Source organism: Procambarus clarkii, chromosome 37 (genome assembly GCF_040958095.1).
Source record: "Procambarus clarkii isolate CNS0578487 chromosome 37, FALCON_Pclarkii_2.0, whole genome shotgun sequence".
Lineage (NCBI taxonomy): Eukaryota > Metazoa > Arthropoda > Malacostraca > Decapoda > Cambaridae > Procambarus > Procambarus clarkii.
This window is the reverse complement of record NC_091186.1, coordinates 10,338,952-10,364,513: the sequence shown is the minus strand read 5'-3', so window position 1 is coordinate 10,364,513 and position 25,562 is coordinate 10,338,952. Positions and strand designations below refer to the sequence as shown.

At 45.3% G+C, this 25,562-nt stretch overlaps 1 protein-coding gene across 1 annotated transcript; it reads right to left on the bottom strand.

Annotated features, from left to right (window-relative positions):
• Positions 1-3,155: 3,155 nt before the first annotated feature.
• Positions 3,156-17,380, bottom strand: LOC123747825 (Kruppel-like factor 3). The gene is made up of 2 exons (XM_069337109.1): positions 16,942-17,380; positions 3,156-6,964 (listed from the first exon to the last, which is right to left on the bottom strand). Exons 1-2 carry the CDS (start codon positions 16,957-16,959, stop codon positions 5,696-5,698), a joined length of 1,287 nt encoding a protein of 428 aa, XP_069193210.1. The 5' UTR covers positions 16,960-17,380; the 3' UTR covers positions 3,156-5,695.
• Between the last annotated feature and the right edge of the window lie 8,182 nt (positions 17,381-25,562).

Here is a 25,562-nt window from a genome sequence, read left to right as displayed (position 1 = left end):
TCTTCACCTGGTGGTAGACATTTATATTACGGAGACCTCTCAGGTCATCAGGCAGATGGTATATAATCTTCCAACAATAACTTGCGCACTGATGCCACTATAGACTCATCATATCTCGTGAAACTTGGAACTTTAGTTCAGAGTAGCTGAATCTTTTAACAATAACATCCTGGCTTACATTCAAATATAGTTACTGGTTGGTTATTAAGCTTTATGGTGAATGTAATAACCCTCCAGAGTTTGATTGGCCCTATTAATCCTCCAGAGGTTGTTAGATCTTAATAACCCTCCAGAGGTTGATTGGCCTTAATAATCCTCCAGAGGTGGATTGGCCTTAATAAACCTCCTTGATCGACAGGCCTTAATAACCCTCCAGAGGTTGATAGGACTTAATAATCTTCCTGAGTTTGATTGGTTTTAATAATCTTCAGGAGGCTGATAGACCTTAATAACTGTACAAAGGGTGATAGGCCTTAATAACTATCAAGAGGGTGATAGGCCTTAATAACCCACCAGAGGGTGATAAGTTGTTGCATTATATTTAAATAAGCTATGAAATAGCCTACTTTCTAAAGTGGTAGATATATGTAGAATATTGTATTAGTATACACACACATTCTATTCTATTCTCGTCTCCGAGGCTATGGATCACCACAATTCTCGTATGGTATCCCATAGCAACCCGTTCTCTCACTTGCTTATAGTCAATATCTTGCTTATGAATAAGTGCATATGTGACATGCTAATTTATTGTGAGTATTTGAGTTTACCTTGAAAAGCTGAATAGAAAACCACAACCTAACCTAACCTTTTTAGTATGTTAAGATATTACAATTAGTACTAAACCTATATTGATATTACAGTTTTATAAAAATAATGAAACAAAATTAAAATATTTAAATAAATTGTAAAATAACTCAGGATATTGGCATATTTTATATAAAATCTCTATTGTTTAATAAAACTGAGAGAAAAAGTTAGTGCCTTGAAAAAAATATGACTTGGAATATGTCACATATGTACTTATTTATAAGCAAAATAGTGACTAAAAGCAATGAGTCATATATATATGTGCTGTCTTGTGCGAGAGCAGGTTGCCCATATACGTGTGCTTACTTATTCATTAACTAGAGTTCAAGGGATAACAAAACCAAATAGAAAAGTCAGCTTCTAGAATTTTATTACCAAAGAGATATCATATTTCTGTACAAACTATTTACAAGGAGGAGCAACTACCCAAGATTCACAGCCTGACTAGATGTAACGCCAAAATAAACCTATGACCGCCATCTGGCAACACCGTCGGGTCTTAGTAATAAATACAAATTTGTCATGTTTTATTTATTTACAAAGGCATTTTTGTAAATACACTGATTTGCATATATAAACTTTTATTGATGTAAGTTATGGAGGACATTAGACATACCTTGTGTTGGTACCGAGGAACAACACACATATTGACACTAAAACATTCATAAACATTCTAACCGAAGCTAAACATAATCTGTTTTGTAAGTGGCTGAACATTTTCTTAAGCCTCTGAGATATGACCATAGACACCTGGATCACGTGGTTGTCTCAGTACACCTTCCCATCCTCTTCAAATAATAATAGTACATTTTATAACTATGTGGCCGAGAGTACCCACATGCCGTGATGGGGTCGCTGTAATCAAGTTTTTGTACTATTTTTTTTAATAGAGTCCGGAAAAACTAAATACTAAAAAAAACTAACTTAAATATTCCTAGGCCCTAGTATAGCACATATATGTACTATATTAGGCCGCAGATAGCGTGTATTAGGCCCAGGATGGTTTGGTTAGGGTTTGTTAGCAACAAAAATATAAAAAAAAATCTTCTGGTTTGTCTAAATTTAATACTACGACGTCAACTTTCTGGCAGTTTATCACGACATATTGGTGCTTTCCACCACAGAGTTATTATAAGTATATATATATATATATATATATATATATATATATATATATATATATATATATATATATATATATATATATATATATATATATATATTCTTGCTGCATGGTATTATTGAAAAGTGTACTTAAAATATGTGAGTATGATATGCGTTCAGGTCAGAACCAAGGCTGATAGCATACATAAAAATGGATAAACTCTCACGGTATATCCATCATTATACCTCTTACCTTCACGTGGGGGGGGGGGCTCTCTTGTTTTAAAGACATTTCTGATCTTATCAAGAGATATATACATAGTGGTGTTGCCAACTTCTGAGTGTATATACATAATGGTGTTGCCAACTTCTCAGTGAATATACATAGTGGTGTTACAAACTTGCTGGTGTTTTTACACATAGGTGTTGCCAACTTGCCAATGTTTATACACAAAATTGTTGCCAACTTGCAAGTGTTTATACTCAAAGGTGTTGCCAACTTGCCAGTGTCTATACACAGAGGTATTACCTACTTTTCAAGTGGTTATATATATGTGTGTGTTGCAAATTTCTCTGTGAATATACACAGAAGTACAGCCAACGTTTTATTCTATACACACAAAAAAGTTTAAGTTTACCCTGACCTGTTCGATATTAAATTATACTTGCAGATGAGACACAAAGAAAAAATTGAGAAATCAGGAGTGGAATCTAGAATAACAAACATTGTATAAATGAGAAACAACATTTTTCCAAGCAAAACAAAAACGCCAAAGGTAGACCATTTGTTTATTATTAGGAATGATAATTTACCATTCCTAATCGCTTTGCAAGTTTATAATTAAACGATAAATGGTTACCAACTATATTTGTTAACATCAAGAGTCAGGGAAGATATCAAGAGTCTTCCGGTGTTATGATGGTAATGAACTGACAAGGATGACTTTGGTGTTTAAGAACACGACTGGAGCCCGCGACGGTGTGAGTAACCAGTAGGGCGGCCTGGGAGGATGGATCATTACACATATATATTGACGTCGACTTATTGATCTGTCATGTGCATACCAAGACATATTTTGTCTTGTGAGAGCCAAAGTGTTGCATGTATGGTTGGGTGGTGTTAGAGAAGGATTGATTGATTCATGAAGATTAAGCCATCTAAGAAGTGGCACGGGCATGAATAGCCCGTAAGATTAGGAGGAGAGTTGTGTAAGCCTCGGAGCTGGAGAGGTGGTCGGGTGGTGTCAGAGAAACAGGAGAAGAACAGATCATAAATCATTTATTTAAAATAGGTGTGAAAAAAGTGGTAAGCCACATCCCAGGAAGAATATTCGCCCCTGCCACCACACCATCAACTCCAGGCAGCCTCACCATAACTGTCAATCATACCACCACCACCACAATCGTAACTACCACTATACCTCACCCACCACCATCACACGATCTCCATATTATGAGTAACTCATAGACTGCTACTCATAAATGAGATTATATCTATATCAGGTATTTTACAGATGTTTTACAAGCCAGTTTACATTACAAATCACAGTGCCTCACCGATTTTCAACAACATATTTACACATGTAAATGTTCTACCGATCTTTTGCGATTTATTTATTGACTTCGTTCAAACTAACTTTTACATATTTAAAGTTCTCCTTAATTTACAACCATATAACAAGACTCGCAAAGGTATTGCCTGCACCCCACAAAGAACATACCTACACCTGACTTTAGCCTCTGCTCATGTGTGTGTGTACACCTGTTACATCATATGAAAAAGGTCAATAAATTTACTAAAGTCCTCCATACAAAAAGTCAAAACAAGCTAAACTTATAAAACAACTAATTCTATGCTAATCTAAATCTCAGATCACCTGTCATTGTTAAATTAAAAATTGTTCATACCTACTACTGTACAACTGGCTAATTTATATATATATATACATTACCACTTGTTTCACTAAGAGGGGCTCACTTAAGTATTTTCAGTACAAATAAATACAAACTTGAAAAAACTATGTAGTATAAAAAATTTGATCTCATTTCTTTATAGATTTATATAAACATATTTTAATACTTAAAAAATATGTATTACATATTTAACAAAAAATTGTATTTAGAAATTATTGTTTAATTACTAAATAAATTATTGAAAACTGTGGTATTAACCAAATCCACATCATTATTTTTTTCGGAATATATTTAAAAAAAATATGGGATTGAATTATTTGTCTTCATTGCTTGGTCGTCCATCCTTGATGTTACTTCTGCACCTCACTAATTGACTCAATAATTTATAGCCTCAACTCACTTAAGTGTTTATAACGTCTCACGTTATATGTATTTTAATTAAAGCTATACATACCGACTATCTTCTTTTCCACGAAGAAAATGGAGATTCCGTCACTGAGCTTCGTGGTAGAACAGCTTCAAAACGTTTGAACTGTGAAGTAGTGACGTAAATATGAGACTCCACAACTTGTAGTTGATTTATAAGTGACTACGACCTACTGGTCGGATGTGCCACAAGATTCGACAATTTCACAGCGAGGCGCTTTCATTAGGCATGATTTGTAGACGTCTTTAAAAGCTGTTGTCTGTATTCTCGATGCCAAGATTGTTGACGTTCGTGAGAGTTGCCGTCTGCATTGCGGATACCAAGATGGTTGTCTCCTCTTATTGACGTTCGTGAAAGCTACCGTCTGCATTGCGAATACCAAGATGGTTGTCTCCTCTTATTGACGTTCGTGAAAGCTATCATCTGTATTTTCTGTTTCTTTTATTTATGTCTGTTCGTGAATGCTGCTACGGTATATATTAAGATGGCTAACTCGTTATTTACCTCTAGCTTGCTGGTATTCTAAAAATATATATGTAGCTCCTTCGCAGCTTGACAAATAGCAGCCGTCAGAACAAAGACACTCTCTACAAAGAATGCTTGCCTTTTGTGGAAAGCTATTGGTTGATCCTAACTTTCTCTGACGATCCCATCTTCCCGAGACACAAGTTAACGTCACTGCAGCAGTAACATGAGACATCCGAAGATGGAAGCTCGGGTTACTTATTTATTTACCACTACGGGCTCGCCATAGCCCGTGCTACATGGAACTTTTGTTCCGAGTTGCTGAATCTTTAAAAACAACATCAGGCTACTTTAGTTTCTTTTCAGATATAAACACATTAATATTTGTGAAGGACTTTGACCGCCCAGTTCCTTGGGTTTCATGTGGAAACTGAAGTGAAGAGAGGGAACCAAACTCGACGACTTACCAGAAATCAGTTCAGTGCGAAAAATAGACTCATTGCGTCCAGAGTCAGTTCAGAGAGCTGTGTGACCCAACATGTGAAGACTGAGCCGTCCAGAGTCAGTTCAGAGAGCTGTGTGACCCAACATGTGAAGACTGAGGCGTCCAGAGTCAGTTCAGAGAGCTGTGTGACCCAACATGTGAAGACTGAGCCGTCCAGAGTCAGTTCAGAGAGCTATGTGACCCAACATGTGAAGACTGAGCCGTCCAGAGTCAGTTCAGAGAGCTGTGTGACCCAACATGTGAAGACTGAGCCGTCCAGAGTCAGTTCAGAGAGCTGTGTGACCCAACATGTGAAGACTGAGGCGTCCAGAGTCAGTTCAGAGAGCTATGTGACCCAACATGTGAAGACTGAGGCGTCCAGAGTCAGTTCAGAGAGCTATGTGACCCAACATGTGAAGACTGAGCCGTCCAGAGTCAGTTCAGAGAGCTATGTGACCCAACATGTGAAGACTGAGGCGTCCAGAGTCAGTTCAGAGAGCTATGTGACGTTTCATGTGAAGACTGAGGTGGTCTGACCTGGAGAAGGCTCGCTCACATAGTCGACACTGGAAAGGTCGATCTCCAGTGTGTTTACGGTAGTGTCGAGTCAGTTCGTCGGACCTGGCGAACTTCCAGCCACAACCCTTCCACTTACAGGTGTAGGGCTTCTCCCCGGTGTGAGTCCTCAGGTGGGCCTTCAGGTGGGAAGACTTAATATAAGTCTTGATGCAGCCTTCATAGGGACAATTGTGGATGATGACTTTCCTCCGTGCCCTCCGACGTCGCGGCTTGGCGGGGGGCGCGGACACCTCAGGTGCTGGCACTGACGTAGTCAAGGCTGACGGCCCGCAGGTGTTGAAGTCAAGGTACTGGGTGTAGGTGGTGTAGGTGGGGTGTGGTGAGGGCGTCCAGGGGGTTGAGGTAGGGATGGCATAGTCAGGGTGTGGGTTGGTGTGGTGGTGGGGGCCCACGGGGTACTGTGGGGGCGTGGGGGGTAGAACATATTGGGCAGCTGGGCCCTGATGTTGTTGTTGCTGCTGTTGTTGTTGTGGGATAGTGGGGGTTGTGCCCATGTACTGTAGGGGCGGGAGAGGCCCTGACGAGGCATAAGGGTCGTCCCTGCGGTAGGAAGAGGAGGCTACACATGGGTATTTGGCCGGTGATGCTACGCAGTCTGGGTATGTCCTCTTGACACCCGCCCGGCCGCCCTGGCTGAAGTCTCCATACTCAGCCTTCACCCTACAGGAGGAAGTGTCGTAGGCAGGGTGTGGGGGTCCGTAGTGGGGGTCGTGGTGTGGGGGCGTGGGGGGCAGGCCGGCAGTGTGGGCGGCCAGGGGCGACGCCCCCATCACCCCCTCCCCCATGGAGGGTGTCGAGGAGCCCCTTGGTAGGGGGTGTGGTGGGAGGAGGGAGGGGAGGGGCCCGGAGGAGTGGTGGGGGGGTGGAGGCTCCCCCAACACCCCCATGGGTGGAAGGGGGCGGCCACCCCCACCCTCCCCTCCTGCTGAAGGCGTGGAAGGGGCGTGGCAGCTGTAGGTGCCGCCCACGGGCGGGTGAGCGGGTGGGGAGTGGGAACTAGTCAGGTGTGTGGGCGGGGGCTGGCCAGGGCCCAGATGGGCGGGCGTGTGGGCGGGCGCGTGGGCGGGCGTGTGGGCGGGCAAGGTGGAGGCGTGGTGGGCGTGGGCGTCCGCGGGCGGCTGGTAGTAGTGGAGGTCCTCCTGCGCCTCCCCCAGCAGTACAGACTCCAGGTCCAGCCACTCCTGGAGTGACACCACTAATTAGTACACAGGTAATTTATGCCTCTCACACAGGTAGTAATTAGTCCAGGACAGGTAATTAGTACACGGGAAGGTAATTAGTGCATGGAATTAGGTAAAAACCAGGTAATCAGTTCACAAAACAGGCAATTAGACCACAAAATAAGTAAATCATTCATAAAAATTTAAATTACTCACGCGGTCACATAATTATTTAGTTTAAAGTAATATTGAAATTTATTAAAATATTAAATAATAACAAAAAAATGCCATTAATTAATAATATAGGTAATTAATCGATCACATTATTCTCTCAAGCAGATAATTAGGCACTTAAAGAGGTAATAATTCGCTTTCACGAAGATAATTAGTCATTCACGCAGAGATAACTAGGTACTCTCACACAGGTAATTACTCTCTCTCACACAGGTAATTACTCTCTCTCACACAGGTAATTACTCTCTCTCACACAGGTAATTACTCTCTCTCACACACAGGTAATTACTCACTCTCACACAGGTAATTACTCATTCTCAGTAATTACTTACTCAGAGGTGACTAATTACCACTAAGAAGTTACTGATAGTGAGTAATCACTCTCACACAGGTAATCACTGACTTACACAGGTAATTAGTGACTCACACAGGTAATTAGTGACTCACACAGGTAATTAGTGACCCACACAGGTAATTAGTGACTCACACAGGTAATTAATGACTCACACAGGTAATCAGTGACTCACACAGGTAATCACCGCCAGACAGGTAATTAGTTACTCTCCCAACAAGAGACCACAAAACATGTTAATCTATAACTTTTATTCCAGTAGAACAAAATGAACAAATATAACTGATGGTGTAATGTTCAAGACATAAGCAACGGGGGGGGGGGGGAGGGATGAAATGGTTCCGCAACTGCCGGAAGCAGGTTATGCAGAGCCTGCAACAAAGGGGGTTCGAATCCTTGGACTACAGTTGATACAGCGCCGCCCTTGTAATTTACAGGGTCGGCGTTCGAGCCCCGAAGGTGCAGGTAATTGGGTACTGTTCCTATACTATGTGTTCATACCCCAGCTCCTGGTCCTCATACCCCAGCTCCTGGTCCTCATACCCCAGCTCCTGGTCCTCATATCCCAGCTCCTGGTCCTCATATCCCAGCTCCTGGTCCTCATACCCCAGCTCCTGGTCCTCATACCCCAGCTCCTGGTCCTCATATCCCAGCTCCTGGTCCTCATACCCCAGCTCCTGGTCCTCATACCCCAGCTCCTGGTCCTCATACCCCAGCTCCTTGTCCTCATATCCCAGCTCCTGGTCCTCATACCCCAGCTCCTGGTCCTCACACCCCAGCTCCTTTTCCTCATACCCCAGCTCCTGGTCCTCATACCCCAGCTCTTGGTCCTCATATCCCAGCTCCTTTTCCTCATACCCCAGCTCCTGGTCCTCATATCCCAGCTCCTGGTCCTCATACCCCAGCTCCTGGTCCTCATACCCCAGCTCCTGGTCCTCATACCCCAGCTCCTTGTCCTCATATCCCAGCTCCTTTTCCTCATACCCCAGCTCCTGGTCCTCATACCTCAGCTCCTGGTCCTCATACCCCAGCTCCTGGTCCTCATACCCCAGCTCCTGGTCCTCATACCCCAGCTCCTGGTCCTCATACCCCAGCTCCTGGTCCTCATACCCCAGCTCCTGGTCCCCATACCCCAGCTCCTGGTCCTCATACCCCAGCTCCTGGTCCTCATACCCCAGCTCCTTGTCCTCATACCCCAGCTCCTGGTCCTCATACCCCAGCTCCTGGTCCTCATACCCCAGCTCCTGGTTCTCAAACCCCAGCTCCTGGTCCTCATACCCCAGCTCCTGGTCCTCATACCCCAGCTCCTGGTCCTCATACCCCAGCTCCTGGTCCTCATACCCCAGCTCCTTGTCCTCATACCCCAGCTCCTGGTCCTCATACCCCAGCTCCTGGTTCTCATACCCCAGCTCCTGGTCCTCATACCCCAGCTCCTGGTCCTCATACCCCAGCTCCTGGTCCTCATACCCCAGCTCCTGGTCCTCATACCCCAGCTCCTGGTCCCCATACCCCAGCTCCTGGTCCTCATACCCCAGCTCCTGGTCCTCATACCCCAGCTCCTGGTCCTCATACCCCAGCTCCTTGTCCTCATACCCCAGCTCCTGGTCCTCATACCCCAGCTCCTGGTCCTCATATCCCAGCTCCTGGTCCTCATACCCCAGCTCCTGGTCCTCATACCCCAGCTCCTGGTCCTCATACCCCAGCTCCTGGTCCTCATACCCCAGCTCCTGGTCCTCATACCCCAGCTCCTGGTCCTCATACCCCAGCTCCTGGTCCTCATACCCCAGCTCCTGGTCCTCATACCCCAGCTCCTGGTCCTCATATCCCAGCTCCTGGTCCTCATACCCCAGCTCCTGGTCCTCATACCCCAGCTCCTGGTCCTCATACCCCAGCTCCTGGTCCTCATACCCCAGCTCCTGGTCCTCATATCCCAGCTCCTGGTCCTCATACCCCAGCTCCTGGTCCTCATACCCCAGCTCCTGGTCCTCATACCCCAGCTCCTGGTCCTCATACCCCAGCTCCTGGTCCTCATACCCCAGCTCCTGGTCCTCATACCCCAGCTCCTGGTCCTCATATCCCAGCTCCTGGTCCTCATATCCCAGCTCCTGGTCCTCATACCCCAGCTCCTGGTCCTCATACCCCAGCTCCTGGTCCTCATACCCCAGCTCCTGGTCCTCATATCCCAGCTCCTGGTCCTCATACCCCAGCTCCTGGTCCTCATACCCCAGCTCCTGGTCCTCATATCCCAGCTCCTGGTCCTCATACCCCAGCTCCTGGTCCTCATACCCCAGCTCCTGGTCCTCATACCCCAGCTCCTGGTCCTCATACCCCAGCTCCTGGTCCCCATACCCCAGCTCCTGGTCCTCATACCCCAGCTCCTGGTCCCCATACCCCAGCTCCTGGTCTTCATACCCCAGCTCCTGGTCCTCATACCCCAGCTCCTGGCCCCCATACCCCAGCTCCTGGTCCTCATACCCCAGCTCCTGGTCCTCATACCCATTGATCCATTTATTCATTGATATATTTAATACCTCCTTGTTATGGCATTCATCCACCACCTCGCCCAAAGAGTATATAATCACATGTTAAACACGGATAGTGGTCAGCACCGCTCCTGTGCCAGGTAATTTACGGGCTCACCATAGCCCGTGCTACTTGGAACTTGTTCCGAGTGGCTGAATCTATAACAACACCACGGCGTCTCTGAAAATGTAAGGCGCACCTTGCGAAACGCATCCCCCAGGCGTCAGACTATAATAAAGTGTAAAAATGAACTTTGGAGAGTTAATTTTTCAACTTTTCAAGGGAGGGGGAGAGAAGAGGGTAGATGTAGGGAGAAGAGACAAGGAGAGAAGTAGAATGGCAGGTGAGGGAGAAAAAATAAGAGGGTCCCGGGCACCGCCGGAGTACCCCTAGTAGTCTACCTATGAGAGTATAAGGTTGTTAGACTCCGTCTCTCCTTCTGAGGGTCAGAAGTTCGAGCCTCCTAAGGGCCCAAGTACCACAGTGCTAATTAACATAAAGCCAGAATAAACAGGACCATTACCATATACAGGTATACCGGCCAGCACGCTTAAATAACCTCCAGTCATCTCTACGGAACAAAGTGCCTCGTCTGATCCAAGAATGCCTTGTTTGGTGTTCAGTCACTCCGTAAAGAATCCAACCTTTCCTCCCCCCAGCAGGAGCGTGCTGGCCCTCCCAACCCTCCCAACCTCTCGCCTGTGACGCACTGACGTCGAGGCTGACCCGTTGCTTAACCGCCCCGCGGCAGCGATATTTAAACACGTCTCAATTTTCTGGCCAAAACCGTTGCGCGCCGCAAAACAAACGAACTTAAAATGGTTTAATTTATTACCAGGTCGATGATATTTATGTAGCGGGATCATAAACAAACAACACGCTGGGTAAAGAAGCAAGTACAGGGTACTTATTACACACTTCGTGCGCCTGGCAGTAGAGCAAACATTGGCGGCAGCCCAAACTGACGTACCATAATTCATACATATAATTGAATGCGACTATATTTACAGAATATCGTAACGACACGTAACGACAACGTATAACGAACGACACCTAAACGATAAATAATGTGGTGAATGGGAATAAACTGTGACGATTAAAATTAAATAGTTACACATCAGCTAAAGATGTCATCAACTAATAGAATGATTTTGAGCCGTGTTTCTCAGGCCACATCGTAAGTCACGTTACACGACAAGTTTGGTCACATCGTAAGTCACGTTACACCACAAGTTAGGCCACATCGTAAGTCACATTACACGACAAGTTAGGCCACATCGTAAGTCACGTTACACCACAAGTTAGGCCACATCGTAAGTCACGTTACACGACAAGTTAGGCCACATCGTAAGTCACATTACACGACAAGTTAGGCCACATCGTAAGTCACGTTACACGACAAGTTAGGCCACATCGTAAGTCACGTTACACCACAAGTTAGGCCACATCGTAAGTCACATTACACGACAAGTTAGGCCACATCGTAAGTCACATTACACGACAAGTTAGGCCACATCGTAAGTCACATTACACGACAAGTTAGGCCACATTGTAAGTCACATTACACGACAAGTTAGGCCACATCGTAAGTCACGTTACACCACAAGTTAGGCCACATCGTAAGTCACGTTACACGACAAGTTAGGCCACATCGTAAGTCACATTACACGACAAGTTAGGCCACATCGTAAGTCACGTTACACCACAAGTTAGGCCACATCGTAAGTCACGTTACACGACAAGTTAGGCCACATCGTAAGTCACATTACACGACAAGTTAGGCCACATCGTAAGTCACGTTACACCATAAGTTAGGCCACATCGTAAGTCACGTTACACGACAAGTTAGGCCACATCGTAAGTCACATTACACGACAAGTTAGGCCACATCGTAAGTCACGTTACACCACAAGTTAGGCCACATCGTAAGTCACGTTACACCACAAGTCAGGCCAAATCGTAAGTCACGTTACACCACAAGTCAGGCCACATCGTAAGTCACGTTACACCACAAGTTAGGCCACATCGTAAGTCACGTTACACCACAAGTCAGGCCACATCGTAAGTCACGTTACACCACAAGTCAGGCCACATCGTAAGTCACGTTACACCACAAGTTAGGCCACATCGTAAGTCACGTTACACCACAAGTCAGGCCACATCGTAAGTCACGTTACACCACAAGTCAGGCCACATCGTAAGTCACGTTACACCACAAGTCAGGCCATATCGTAAGTCAAGTCACATCGTATAATTTCTACCCACAACGGGAGCATCACCAGATATCCTACCGAAGAACAATGAAATAATCGAGCGATAGCACGAGACTATAGGATAACAGAGACGAAGCACAACATATCAAACACTCACGATAACATTTAGATACATCCTGCTATCTTTAGGACCAAGACAGAGTATCCCCCCCCCCTAGACAACATGGACTGGGAAGCACTTCACCACATGCTTAGTCTTGGCTATATATATTCTGTGCCTCTAGCTGTATTATACACATCTCCTGTGCCAGGTACGTACGGCGGGATCGCCATAGCCGGTGCTGCTTGGAACTTTTTGTACCGAGTATCTGAATGTAAAACAACAACACCTGTATTGCATCAGTGTTCCCTCTGTCTGTGAAGATGTTGAGAGCCTCAACACAAAACATCTGTAGGCGTCAGGTGACATTAAATTGTAAAAATGAACTGTTGAGAGTTTTCAACATCATTTACACATGAAGAAGAACATGATAAATAATAAAGATCTGTGTTAGAATAATTGCTCTGATCTTCTGTCATATTTTCAGTCTGTATAAGAGAGAATGCCTGTCCAAGGCTGGGGGCTAGACGTGTGGGGCCTAGCCTGACTTTGTTGGGAACACTTAGTGAGGTGATGGACGGAGATAGCCTGTCCTGTGTAGGGGCTGTTCTATGTTCTATGTAGGGGCTGCCCTATGTTCTATGTAGGGGCTGCCCTATGTTCTATGTAGGGGCTGCCCTATGTTCTATGTAGGGGCTGCCCTATGTTCTATGTAGGGGCTGCCCTATGTTCTATGTAGGGACTGCCCTATGTTCTATGTAGGGGCTATCCTATGTTCTATGTAGGGGCTGTCCTATGCCCTATGTAGGGGCTGTCCTATGAAGTGGTGCCTGACAGCTGGGTGGACAGCGCTTCGGATTCGTAGTCCTGAGACTCCGGGTTCGATCCCCGATGGAGGCAGAGACAAATGGGCAAAATATTTCTTTCACTCTAATACCCCTGTTACCTAGCAGTAAATAGGTACCTGGGAGTTAGACAGCTGCTACGGGCTGCTTCCTGGGGGGTGGAGGCCTGGTCGAGGACCGGGCCGCGGGGACACTAAGCCCCGAAATCATCTCAGGAAGACGATAGGCTGGTCACCAGGCATCAAGAAGGAACAGAGTGCCAGGGTCACATTCCAACCTCCACGGCCATTTTGGTCAGTGCCAGGCGGCTACACCAATCAAAATAAATTGAAAATTAAATCACAAAATAAATTTCTTATAGAAATATACACCATTATTAACTGATGTTGAGAAAATTAGCATAAATATTTTATGCTAACTTTGGCCGTAATAGCATAAAACAGACAATTTTGACGTCTCAAAAGTTTTCTTACAGCCCGCTAATTTGCGAAAGTATATGGATAACTATTCAATTATTTTAATATTTCACACCACCTTCTTGAAGTCTGGCAAATCCAGGGATCCCATCACAATGGTTGTACTCTTCAAGTCACTTGTGTTGTCCCGTCTTGAGTACTGCTCAGTACTCACTTCCCCCTTCAGAGCAGGAGAGATTGCTGAAATAGAGGGAATACAGAGAACATATACGGCACGCATAGACGAGATAAAACACCTAAATTATTGGGATCGTCTCAAAGCTCTCCAAATGTACTCATTAGAAAGGAGACGAGAGAGATACCAAATAATATACACATGGAAAATACTGGAGGGCCAGGTCCCAAATCTACACAGTAAAATAACAACATACTGGAGTGAACGATATGGAAGAAAATGCAGAATAGAACCAGTGAAGAGCAGAGGTGCCATAGGCACAATCAGAGAACACTGTATAAACATCAGAGGTCCGCGGTTGTTCAACACCCTCCCAGCGAGCATAAGAAATATTGCCGGAACAACCGTGGACATCTTCAAGAGGAAACTAGACTGTTTTCTCCAAGGAGTGCAGGACCAACCGGGCTGTGGTGGATATGTGGGCCTGCGGGCCGCTCCAAGCAACAGCCTGGTGGACCAAACTCTCACAAGTCACGGGCCGGGCTTGGGGAGTAGAACAACTCCCAGAACCCCATCAACCAGGTATCCGCTAAGCTCCTCCCACCGGTGGACCACCTACATGACAATGGAAGATAATAATATTGTTTAAGAGAGAGAGAGAGAGAGAGAGAGAGAGGGAGAGAGAGAGAGAGAGAGAGAGAGAGAGAGAGAGAGAGAGAGAGAGAGAGAGAGAGGAGAGAGAGAGAGAGAGAGAGAGAGAGAGAGAGAGAGAGAGAGAGAGAGAGAGAGAGAGAGAGAGAGAGAGAGAGAGAGAGAGAGAGAGAGAGAGAGAGAGAGAGAGGAGAGAGAGAGAGAGAGAGAGAGAGAGAGAGAGAGAGAGAGAGAGAGAGAGAGAGAGAGAGAGAGAGAGAGAGAGAGAGAGAGAGAGAGAGAGAGAGGGAGAGGGAGAGAGAGGGAGAGGGAGAGAGAGGGAGAGGGAGAGAAAGAGAGGGAGAGAGAGAGAGCGAGAGAGAGGGAGAGGGAGAGAAAGAGAGGGAGAGAGAGAGAGCGAGAGAGAGAGACCTGGGCAACGCCGGTTATCCCCTAGTAAGAAATAAGAAGATTCGTGCTAGAATAATGTATCTAACATTTTATGTCATAATCAATCAATACTTATAGGCTCTCTCTTGCCTACTTATAGCCGTCGCCTCCCTCGTCTCAGCACAGTCGACTTCAGAATGGTCCAGGACGGACTGAAACATCGTCGTCTCTTCAATTTCTAGTGTGTGGTTTGGTCAACATGTTTCAGCCACCTTCTTGTGACTTTTCATCTGCTTATAGGAGAGAGTTCTGTTTGTCTATCCTTGGTCAGAGAGCAGAGGCTCGGGGCTAGCCTCACCCAACTTTACATGGGCTCCGGGGCTAACTTTACATGGGCTCCGGGGCTAACTTTACAAGGGGAATGCTTTGGGGTACGAATGGTTTGGTTGGATCCAAACACAGGCTGGTCATCAACATGTCAGAGGGAAAAGCCTCGTGTGCTGAACCAAACGACCAATTCGACATTACCTGACAGCTACATGTTTTAAAAAGAAAAAATTCCAACTATTTTTTTATAGCGATACACACCATTACAAAAATCTCAGAAATTACAAAATTTTCCCTGATCTCAGGAAAATTAACATTTTTTTTTTGCAATTCATACTTTGGCCATAGTAGCATAAAACAGACAATTCTTTCACAGCTTGAAGGGCTTTCTGAAGCCCGCCACGATATCACAGTAAACGGGTGACTATTATATTTGTTTAATATTTCCCTTTTGCTAGGCTCCTCCGCTCGCTGGACCACCCACGCACCAATGGTAGACTATTATATTATTTTCATGAGAGAGAGAGAGAGAGAGAGAGAGAGAGAGAGAGAGAGAGAGAGAGAGAGAGAGAGAGAGAGAGAGAGAGAGAGAGAGAGAGAGAGAGAGAGAGAGAGAGAGAGAGAGAGAGAGAGAGAGAGAGAGAGAGAAAGAGAGAGAGAGAGAGAAGAGACAGAGAGAAGAGAGAGAGAAGAGAGAGAAACAGAGGAAGACAGAGATAGAGAGAGATAGACAAAGATACGCCTGCAGAAAGACTGGGTCGACCAGGGCAAAGAGAGAGAGAGAGAGAGAGAGAGAGAGAGAGAGAGAGAGAGAGAGAGAGAGAGAGAGAGAGAGAGAGAGAGAGAGAGAGAGAGAGAGAGAGAGAGAGAGAGAGAGAGACAGAGAGAGAGAGAGAGACAGGAAGATAACTAAACACAGACACAGGCTGACACAGAAAAATCGAGACAGAGACATACAGAAATAGGGAGAAAGGGAAGGAGAAAGGAGGTTGAGGGGAAGAACGTTGAAATAAGGGAGAGGGGGAAGAGTGGGAAAGTAGTGAGGGGACAAGAGGTGTGACAGGACAGAAAGGTGTAAAGATTGGGAGAGAAGCAGGAACGGTGAGAAGGGGAAAAGTTGGAGAGGGATGAAAGATGGGAAGAGAGGGAGATAGAGATAAAAGAGGGGAGGAGATTGAGAACAATGGGGGGGGGGGGGGAGAGACCCTTGCCTCCCCCCCCCATCTACGTGAATAAATGTAGCAAAAAACTGTCGGGTTTTTCTTCACACGGGGAAGAAGTTGAATAAATCAACTTTCGGAAGTTCATTTACATCTTTATTGGTGTGGCGAGTTTCGCTAAGGTACAGCCCAGCATCCTCAGAGGTAGAATGCAAGTGAATGCAAAGGACAAACGCAGAAATATTTAATGTTGGTGTAGTAGGTGGAATAAGGTGGTTATGCTGTTAATAGGACCGGGTCAGCTGCTCCTGCCTGCTCATTAGTCAGCTGTAGTGTGCTAGGTGTAGTGTATTGGGAGCATTAGTGTACAGCTGGGGAGGTTAGGTGGACCTGGCACTTCTCTCTTGGTCCTGATGACGTGTTGGGGAGGGTTTTTCCTTTTGATATCTGTTTCTTCCCCTACCTTCCTTTCCTTTCCCGCCTCCCCCATCTACCTACCCCTCCTGCCTCCCCTACCTACCTGCCTCTCCCTCCGACCTACTCCACTTGCCTCCCACTTCTGCCTTCCCTCCTACCTACCCAACTTACCTCTCCCTCCTACCTGCCCTTCCCTCCCTCCCCTCCCTACCTTACCTCCTGATACTCCTTCATGGCGGAGCCTGGCCGGTCTGGCGGGCTTCACTGGGGACCTCAACGCTGCCTCCGCTAATTACTCCATTCTCCGTACACTTTATCACTCTGTTTTACTGTCTCCACCTTCCTCACGGCGTCTCCCTCAACTCCTTCCTTCGCCTTTTCTCTCTTACGTTTCCTCCTCCTTCGCAAACTTCAGATTTTCAGTCACTCGTCACTAAATTTCACAGGTGTGGGGGAATCTCAATTGTTTTTCCGGGTATTGAGCTTTTGGTGTTTTAATCCTCCTGGAGCGCCATTTCTGGACGAAACACATCTATGGGGATAGTTCTACTTGTAAACTTTTTTGGGGGAATGTACAAGAGGCCGGGTAATAATGTGAATTAAGGGGATTAGCGGTGGAAGCGGGAGGCGGCAGGGCGGGGCCTGCATCAGCCAGGTGTTGGGTGCTGACTGGCGCACTCCCGGCCGCCGGGGCTCCCGCGCACGCCTGGCCACGCCCACCCGAGCACTAGGCGACGCCTTTACTGCCATCTGAACACGCCCATATTATCGCCTGCACACGCCCACGATATTACTAGGCTACGCCCACGCCTCATTCTAGACTTATACAAGATCACTATCACATATATGAAGATTTAAATAGCGCTGCCGTTTAATAACATGGAATGTGGCTTGTGTTTTAGGTTAGACATACTGCAAAACCTTGACGTCACCTTCGGCCAATCAGGGAGCAGGAAGGAACTGTGGGTGGAGCTTCTTATAGAGATTAATGCCATTTACATAAAACTGTTTTCTAAACTATATACTTGTAATATAAATATTATAAATTTAACTGAATGCTTTACACCTAAATTAATTTACTAAAGATGCATTAAGAAAACAGCAGTTAATGAAACGTCCGTTTGATATTACAACGATAAAAAGGACACAATTATACCGGAAGAAGACGCACTCACCGGCGAGACCTGGCATCAAGCAGGTGGGTGTGGCCTTAGGGGCAGTGTGAAAGTTGGCCTCTGATGTGTACAGTGTACTGGGTGTAGTGTACGGTGAGTGTAGTGTGCTGGGTGTAGTGTACGGTGAGTGTAGTGTACAGTGAGTGTAGTGTACTGAGAGTAGTGTACAGTGAGTGTAGTGTACAGTGAGTGTAGTGTACGGTGAGTGTAGTGTGCTGGGTGTAGTGTGCTGGGTGTAGTGTAGTGTACAGTGAGTGCAGTGTATTGGGTGTAGTGTACAGTGAGTGTAGTGTACAGTGAGTGCAGTGTATTGGGTGTAATGTACAGTGAGTGTAGTGTACTAGGTGTAGTGTACTGGGTGTAATGTACAGTGAGTGTAGTGTACAGTGAGTGCAGTGTATTGGGTGTAATGTACAGTGAGTGTAGTGTAGTGTACTAGGTGTAGTGTACTGGGTGTAATGTACAGTGAGTGTAGTGTACGGTGAGTGTAGTGTGCTGGGTGTAGTGTACGGTGAGTGTAGTGTGCTAGGTGTAGTATACAGTGAGTTTAGTGTGCTGGGTGTAGTATACGGTGAGTGTAGTGTACTGGGTGTAGTATACAGTGAGTGTAGTGTACTGGGTGTAGTGTACGGTGAGTGTAGTGTGCAGTGAGTGTAGTGTGCTGGGTGTAGTGTACAGTGAGAGTTATGTGCTGGGTGTAGTGTACGGTGAGTGTAGTGTGCTGGGTGTAGTATACAGTGAGTGTAGTGTACTGGGTGTAGTGTACGGTGAGTGTAGTGTGCAGTGAGTGTAGTGTACAGTGAGTGTAGTGTGCTGGGTGTAGTGTACAGTGAGTGTAGTGTGCTGGGTGTAGTGTACAGAGAGTGTAGTGTGCTGAGAGTAGTGTATGGTGAGTGTAGTGTACGGTGAGTGTAGTGTACAGTGAGTGTAGTGTGCTGGGTGTAGTATACAGTGAGTGTAGTGTACAGTGAGTGTAGTGTGCTGAGAGTAGTGTATGGTGAGTGTAGTGTGCTGGGTGTAGTGTACTGGGTGTAGTGTGCAATGAGTGTAGTGTACAGTGAGTGTAGTGTGCTGGGTGTAGTGTACAGTGAGTGTAGTGTACTGGGTGTAGTGTACAGTGAGTGTAGTGTGCTGGGTGTAGTATACAGTGAGTGTAGTGTACTGGGTATAGTGTACGGTGAGTGTAGTGTACAGTGAGTGTAGTGTACAGTGAGTGTAGTGTGCTGGGTGTAGTGTACAGTGAGTGTAGTGTGCTGAGTGTCGTGTACAGTGAGTGTAGTGTGCTGGGTGTAGTATACAGTGAGTGTAGTGTGCTGGGTGTAGTATACAGTGAGTGTAGTGTACAGTGAGTGTAGTGTGCTGAGAGTAGTGTATGGTGAGTGTAGTGTGCTGAGTGTAGTGTACAGTGAGTGTAGTGTACTGGGTGTAGTGTACAGTGAGTGTAGTGTGCTGAGAGTAGTGTATGGTGAGTGTAGTGTGCTGGGTGTAGTGTACATTAAGTGTAGTGTGCTGGGTGTAGTGTACAGTGAGTGTAGTGTGCTGAGAGTAGTGTATGGTGAGTGTAGTGTGCTGGGTGTAGTGTACAGTGAGTGTAGTGTACTGGGTGTAGTGTACAGTGAGTGTAATGTGCTGGGTGTAGTGTACAGTGAGTGTAGTGTGCTGGGTGTAGTGTACAGTGAGTGTAGTGTACAGTGAGTGTAGTGTGCTGAGTGTAGTGTACAGTGAGTGTAGTGTACAGTGAGTGTAGTGTACAGTGAGTGCAGTGTACTGGGTGTAGTGTACAGTGAGTGTAGTGTGCTGGGTGTAGTGTGCTGGGTGTAGTATAGTGAGTGTAGTGTGCTGGGTGTACTGTGCTGGGTGTATTGTACGGTGAGTGTAGTGTACAGTGAGTGTACTGTGCTGGGTGTATTGTACGGTGAGTGTAGTGTGCTGGGTGTAGTGTACATTGAGTGTAGTGTGCTGGGTGTAGTGTACTGGGTGTAGTGTACAGTGAGTGTAGTGTGCTGGGTGTAGTGTACAGTGAGTGTAATGTGCTGGGTGTAGTGTACTGGGTGTAGTGTACTGGGTGTAGTGTATAGTGAGTGTAGTGTGCTGGGTGTAGTGTAGTGAGTGTAGTGTGCTGGGTGTAGTGTACAGTGAGTGTAGTGTGCTGGGTGTAGTGTACGGTGGGAGTAGTGTACAGTGAGTGCAGTGTGTTGAGTGTAGTGTACGGTGAGTGTAGTGTGCTGGATGTAGTGTACAGTGAGTGTAGTGTGCTGGGTGTAGTGTACAGTGAGTGTAGTGTACTGGGTGTAGTGTACAGTGAGTGTAGTGTACTGGGTGTAGTGTACAGTGAGTGTAGTGTGCTGGGTGTAGTGTACAGTGAGTGTAGTGTGCTGGGTGTAGTGTACATTGAGTGTAGTGTGCTGGGTGTAGTGTACAGTGAGTGTAGTGTACTGGGTGTAGTGTACAGTGAGTGTAGTGTACTGGGTGTAGTGTACAGTGAGTGTAGTGTACTGGGTGTAGTGTACAGTGAGTGTAGTGTACATTAAGTGTAGTGTGCTGGGTGTAGTGTACAGTGAGTGTAGTGTACTTGGTGTAGTGTACAGTGAGTGTAGTGTGCTGGGTGTAGTATACAGTGAGTGTAGTGTACTGGGTGTATTGTACGGTGAGTGTAGTGTACAGTGAGTGTAGTGTGCTGGGTGTAGTGTACAGTGAGTGTAGTGTGCTGAGTGTCGTGTACAGTGAGTGTAGTGTGCTGGGTGTAGTGTACAGTGAGTGTAGTGTGCTGGGTGTAGTATACAGTGAGTGTAGTGTACAGTGAGTGTAGTGTGCTGAGAGTAGTGTATGGTGAGTGTAGTGTGCTGAGTGTAGTGTACAGTGAGTGTAGTGTACTGGGTGTAGTGTACAGTGAGTGTAGTGTACATTAAGTGTAGTGTGCTGGGTGTAGTGTACAGTGAGTGTAGTGTACAGTGAGTGTAGTGTGCTGAGAGTAGTGTAAGGTGAGTGTAGTGTGTTGGGTGTAGTGTACAGTGAGTGTAGTGTACTGGGTGTAGTGTACAGTGAGTGTAATGTGCTGGGTGTAGTGTACAGTGAGTGTAGTGTGCTGAGAGTAGTGTAAGGTGAGTGTAGTGTGCTGGGTGTAGTGTACAGTGAGTGTAGTGTACTGGGTGTAGTGTACAGTGAGTGTAATGTGCTGGGTGTAGTGTACAGTGAGTGTAGTGTGCTGAGTGTAGTGTACAGTGAGTGTAGTGTACAGTGAGTGTAGTGTACAGTGAGTGTAGTGTACAGTGAGTGTAGTGTGCTGAGTGTAGTGTACAGTGAGTGTAGTGTACAGTGAGTGTAGTGTACTGGGTGTAGTGTACAGTGAGTGTAGTGTGCTGGGTGTAGTGTGCTGGGTGTAGTATAGTGAGTGTAGTGTGCTGGGTGTACTGTGCTGGGTGTATTGTACGGTGAGTGTAGTGTACAGTGAGTGTACTGTGCTGGGTGTATTGTACGGTGAGTGTGGTGTGCTGGGTGTAGTGTACATTGAGTGTAGTGTGCTGGGTGTAGTGTACTGGGTGTAGTGTACAGTGAGTGTAGTGTGCTGGGTGTAGTGTATAGTGAGTGTAATGTTCTGGGTGTAGTGTACTGGGTGTGGTGTATAGTGAGTGTAGTGTGCTGGGTGTAGTGTAGTGTACTGGGTGTAGTGTACTGGGTGTAGTGTACAGTGAGTGTAGTGTGCTGGGTGTAGTGTACGGTGAGTGTAGTGTGCTGGATGTAGTGTACAGTGAGTGTAGTGTGCTGGGTGTAGTGTACAGTGAGTGTAGTGTACTGGGTGTAGTGTACAGTGAGTGTAGTGTACTGGGTGTAGTGTACAGTGAGTGTAGTGTACATTGAGTGTAGTGTGCTGGGTGTAGTGTACAGTGAGTGTAATGTACTGGGTGTAGTGTACAGTGAGTGTAGTGTGCTGGGTGTAGTATACAGTGAGTGTAGTGTACTGGGTGTAGTGTACAGTGAGTGTAGTGTGCTGGGTGTAGTGTACAGTGAGTGTAGTGTGCTGGATGTAGTGTACGGTGAGTGTAGTGTGCTGGGTGTAGTGTACTGGGTGTAGTGTACAGTGAGTGTAGTGTGCTGGGTGTAGTGTACTGGGTGTAGTGGACTGGGTATAGTGTACAGTGAGTGTAGTGTACAGTGAGTGTAGTGTACTGGGTGTAGTGTACGGTGAATGTAGTGTGCTGGGTGTAGTGTACTGGGTGTAGTGTTCTGGATGTAGTGTACAGTGAGTGTAGTGTGCTGAGTGTAGTGTACGGTGAGTGTAGTGTACTGGGTGTAGTGTACAGTGAGTGTAGTGTACATTGAGTGTAGTGTGCTGGGTGTAGTGTACAGTGAGTGTAGTGTACTGGGTGTAGTGGACTGGGTATAGTGTACAGTGAGTGTAGTGTGCTGAGTGTAGTGTACGGTGAGTGTAGTGTACTGGGTGTAGTGTACAGTGAGTGTAGTGTACATTGAGTGTAGTGTACTGGGTGTAGTGTGCTGGGTGTAGTGTACAGTGAGTGTAGTGTGCTGGGTGTAGTGTACAGTGAGTGTAGTGTACTGGGTGTAGTGTGCTGGGTGTAGTGTACAGTGAGTGTAGTGTACTGGTTGTAGTGTACAGTGAGTGTAGTGTACTGGGTGTAGTGTACATTGAGTGTAGTGTGCTGGGTGTAGTGTACAGTGAGTGTAGTGTACTGGGTGTAGTGTGCTGGGTGTAGTGTGCGGTGAGTGTAGTGTGCTGGGTGTAGTGTGCTGAGTGTAGTGTACGGTGAGTGTAGTGTACAGTGAGTGTAGTGTGCTGGGTGTAGTGTATAGTGAGTGTAGTGTGCTGGGTGTAGTGTACGGTGAGTGTAGTGTAGTGGGTGTAGTGTACAGTGTGTGTAGTGTACGGTGGGTGTAGTGTGCTGGGTGTAGTGTACAGTGAGTGTAGTGTACGGTGGGAGTAGTGTACTGGGTGTAGTGTACGGTGGGAGTAGTGTACTGGGTGTAGTTTACGGTGAGTGTAGTGTGCTGTGTGTACTGTATGGTGGGTGTAATGTACTCTGTGTGTTGTGTACGGCGGGTGTAGTTTACAGTGGTCATAGTATACAGTAGGTGTAGTGTACAGTGAAGATAGTATACAGTAGGTGAAGTGTACAGTGAAGATAGTATACAGTAGGTGTAGTGTACAGTGAAGATAGTATACAGTAGGTGTAGTGTACAGTGGTCATATTATACAGTAGGTGTAGTGTACAGTGGTCATATTATACAGTAGGTGTAGTGTACAGTGGTCATATTATACTGTAGGTGTAGTGTACAGTGGTCATATTATACAGTAGGTGTAGTGTACAATGGGCATATTATACAGTAGGTGTAGTGTACAGTGAAGAAAGTATACAGTAGGTGAAGTGTACAGTGAAGCTGGTATACAGTAGGTGTAGTGTACAGTGAAGCTGGTATACAGTAGGTATAGTGTACAGTGAAGATAGTATACAGTAGGTGTAGTGTACAGTGAAGATAGTATACAGTAGGTGTAGTGTACAGTGAAGATAGTATACAGTAGGTGTAGTGTACAGTGAAGATAGTATACAGTAGGTGTAGTGTACAGTGAAGATAGTATGCAGTAGGTGTAGTGTACAGTGAATATAGTATACAGTAGGTGAAGTGCACAGTGAAGATAGTATACAGTAGGTGTAGTGTACAGTGAAGATAGTATACAGTAGGTGTAGTGTACAGTGAAGATAGTATACAGTAGGTGTAGTGTACAGTGAAGATAGTATACAGTAGGTGTAGTGTACAGTGAAGATAGTATACTGTAGGTGTAGTGTACAGTGAAGATAGTATACTGTAGGTGTAGTGTACAGTGAAGATAGTATACAGTAGGTGCAGTGTACAGTGAGATAGTATACAGTAGGTGTAGTGTACAGTGAAGATAGTATACTGTAGGTGTAGTGTACAGTGGTCATAGTATACAGTAGGTGTAGTGTACAGTGAAGATAGTATACAGTAGGTGTAGTGTACAGTGGTCATAGTATACAGTAGGTGTAGTGTACAGTGGTCATAGTATACAGTAGGTGTAGTGTACAGTGAAGATAGTATACAGTAGGTGTAGTGTACAGTGGTCATAGTATACAGTAGGTGTAGTGTACAGTGGTCATAGTATACAGTAGGTGTAGTGTACAGTGGTCATAGTATACAGTAGGTGTAGTGTACAGTGGTCATAGTATACAGTAGGTGTAGTGTACAGTGGTCATAGTATACAGTAGGTGTAGTGTACAGTGGTCATAGTATACAGTAGGTGTAGTGTACAGCAATAAAACAAACCTAAAACACAGAACACATAAAGAAGACATCTTTATTGAATATACAATGTGTGAAACATCAATTATAATAATAATAATAATAATAATAATAATAATAATATAGTTTACATTCTAATTTATATATTTTACATTCACCTGGGAAAGAATGAAATTGATAATCCATCTGTCGGAAATTTCCGACACCTAAATTACTAACCCCTATAATACGATAAGATAAATTTATTGAACTAGGAAATAAAGTTTACTAACCTTACTAACAAGTAGCGTAGTGCAACCAAATTCTTACTAATATCAATGCCACTGTTACATCAGCCGCCCAGATTCTATGATAATTAATTATTTATAAATCAAATCAAACCCAGTCTAACCTTTGTTTAATTTAGGAGGTAATATCGACTGGAAATTGATTTAATTCATTAAAGCAAACTATATTTCTGTTTCTAGATAAAGTTTTCCACAACGGCGATCCGCTGATTCCAGCTGGGTAAAAATCACGAAATGAATATTATCTCTATATTTCCTTTGTTTATCTAACGACACTTCGGTTTAATAATGCACGCAGCGAAATATCGTCTGTTGACACTTGGAGTGCGTTATTATGACGTTAGATAACGTCGGCAATGCTTTAATCAGATAGTAAACCAGAATAAATTATCGTGACTTATATGCCGAGTTGATGCACAGTGAGGGAGCCAGGTGGCGCGCGCGTCACTGGTCACTTGCCGAGAATTAACTGAAGAGAAGCCATCTTTGATCGGTGTCCCGAAGCTCACCATTATCATCGTCTGTTATACGGACCATCCGAGCATTATCGGGTCCCAGACTTTGCAGGCAGCTTCATCTGTTATTGAGGATACCGCGTCCGGTTGGATGAGTAACCTTTTTTCACGTTTTATGGCCATAATCCCGTGTTATAGGTTGCCCAATCGATAAGACGCTAGATCATCAAATAACTCCAGTAAGTGTGTTTCCCTTAATCAGTCAACGCCGTTTCAGTGAGTGTTAGTGGATATACTCGTAGTCATATAGGAATTACAGAGTATGATTATCACAGAGGGAAGTTTATATACGAGAGAGAGGATCGCCCTGTCTGACGCATTCTACAATAACTGCCTGACAGCTAAGATTTTATTTCTTGTCATAATATTGTAGTTAGCCTACTAACTCTATAACTTGGTTAATTAATGAAATATATTATTGAAATTATTTCAACATTTATGTGCAGTAGGTAGTTCCAGCATTATTGGGTTTACCCACTTAAAGTGTGCACGGAAAATAATCCAAGTAACATTAAGGAGTTTTTACAGTCCACTTCTCTAATATTTATTAAAATCAATTACTTACTTTACTATTATATCAGCTATAT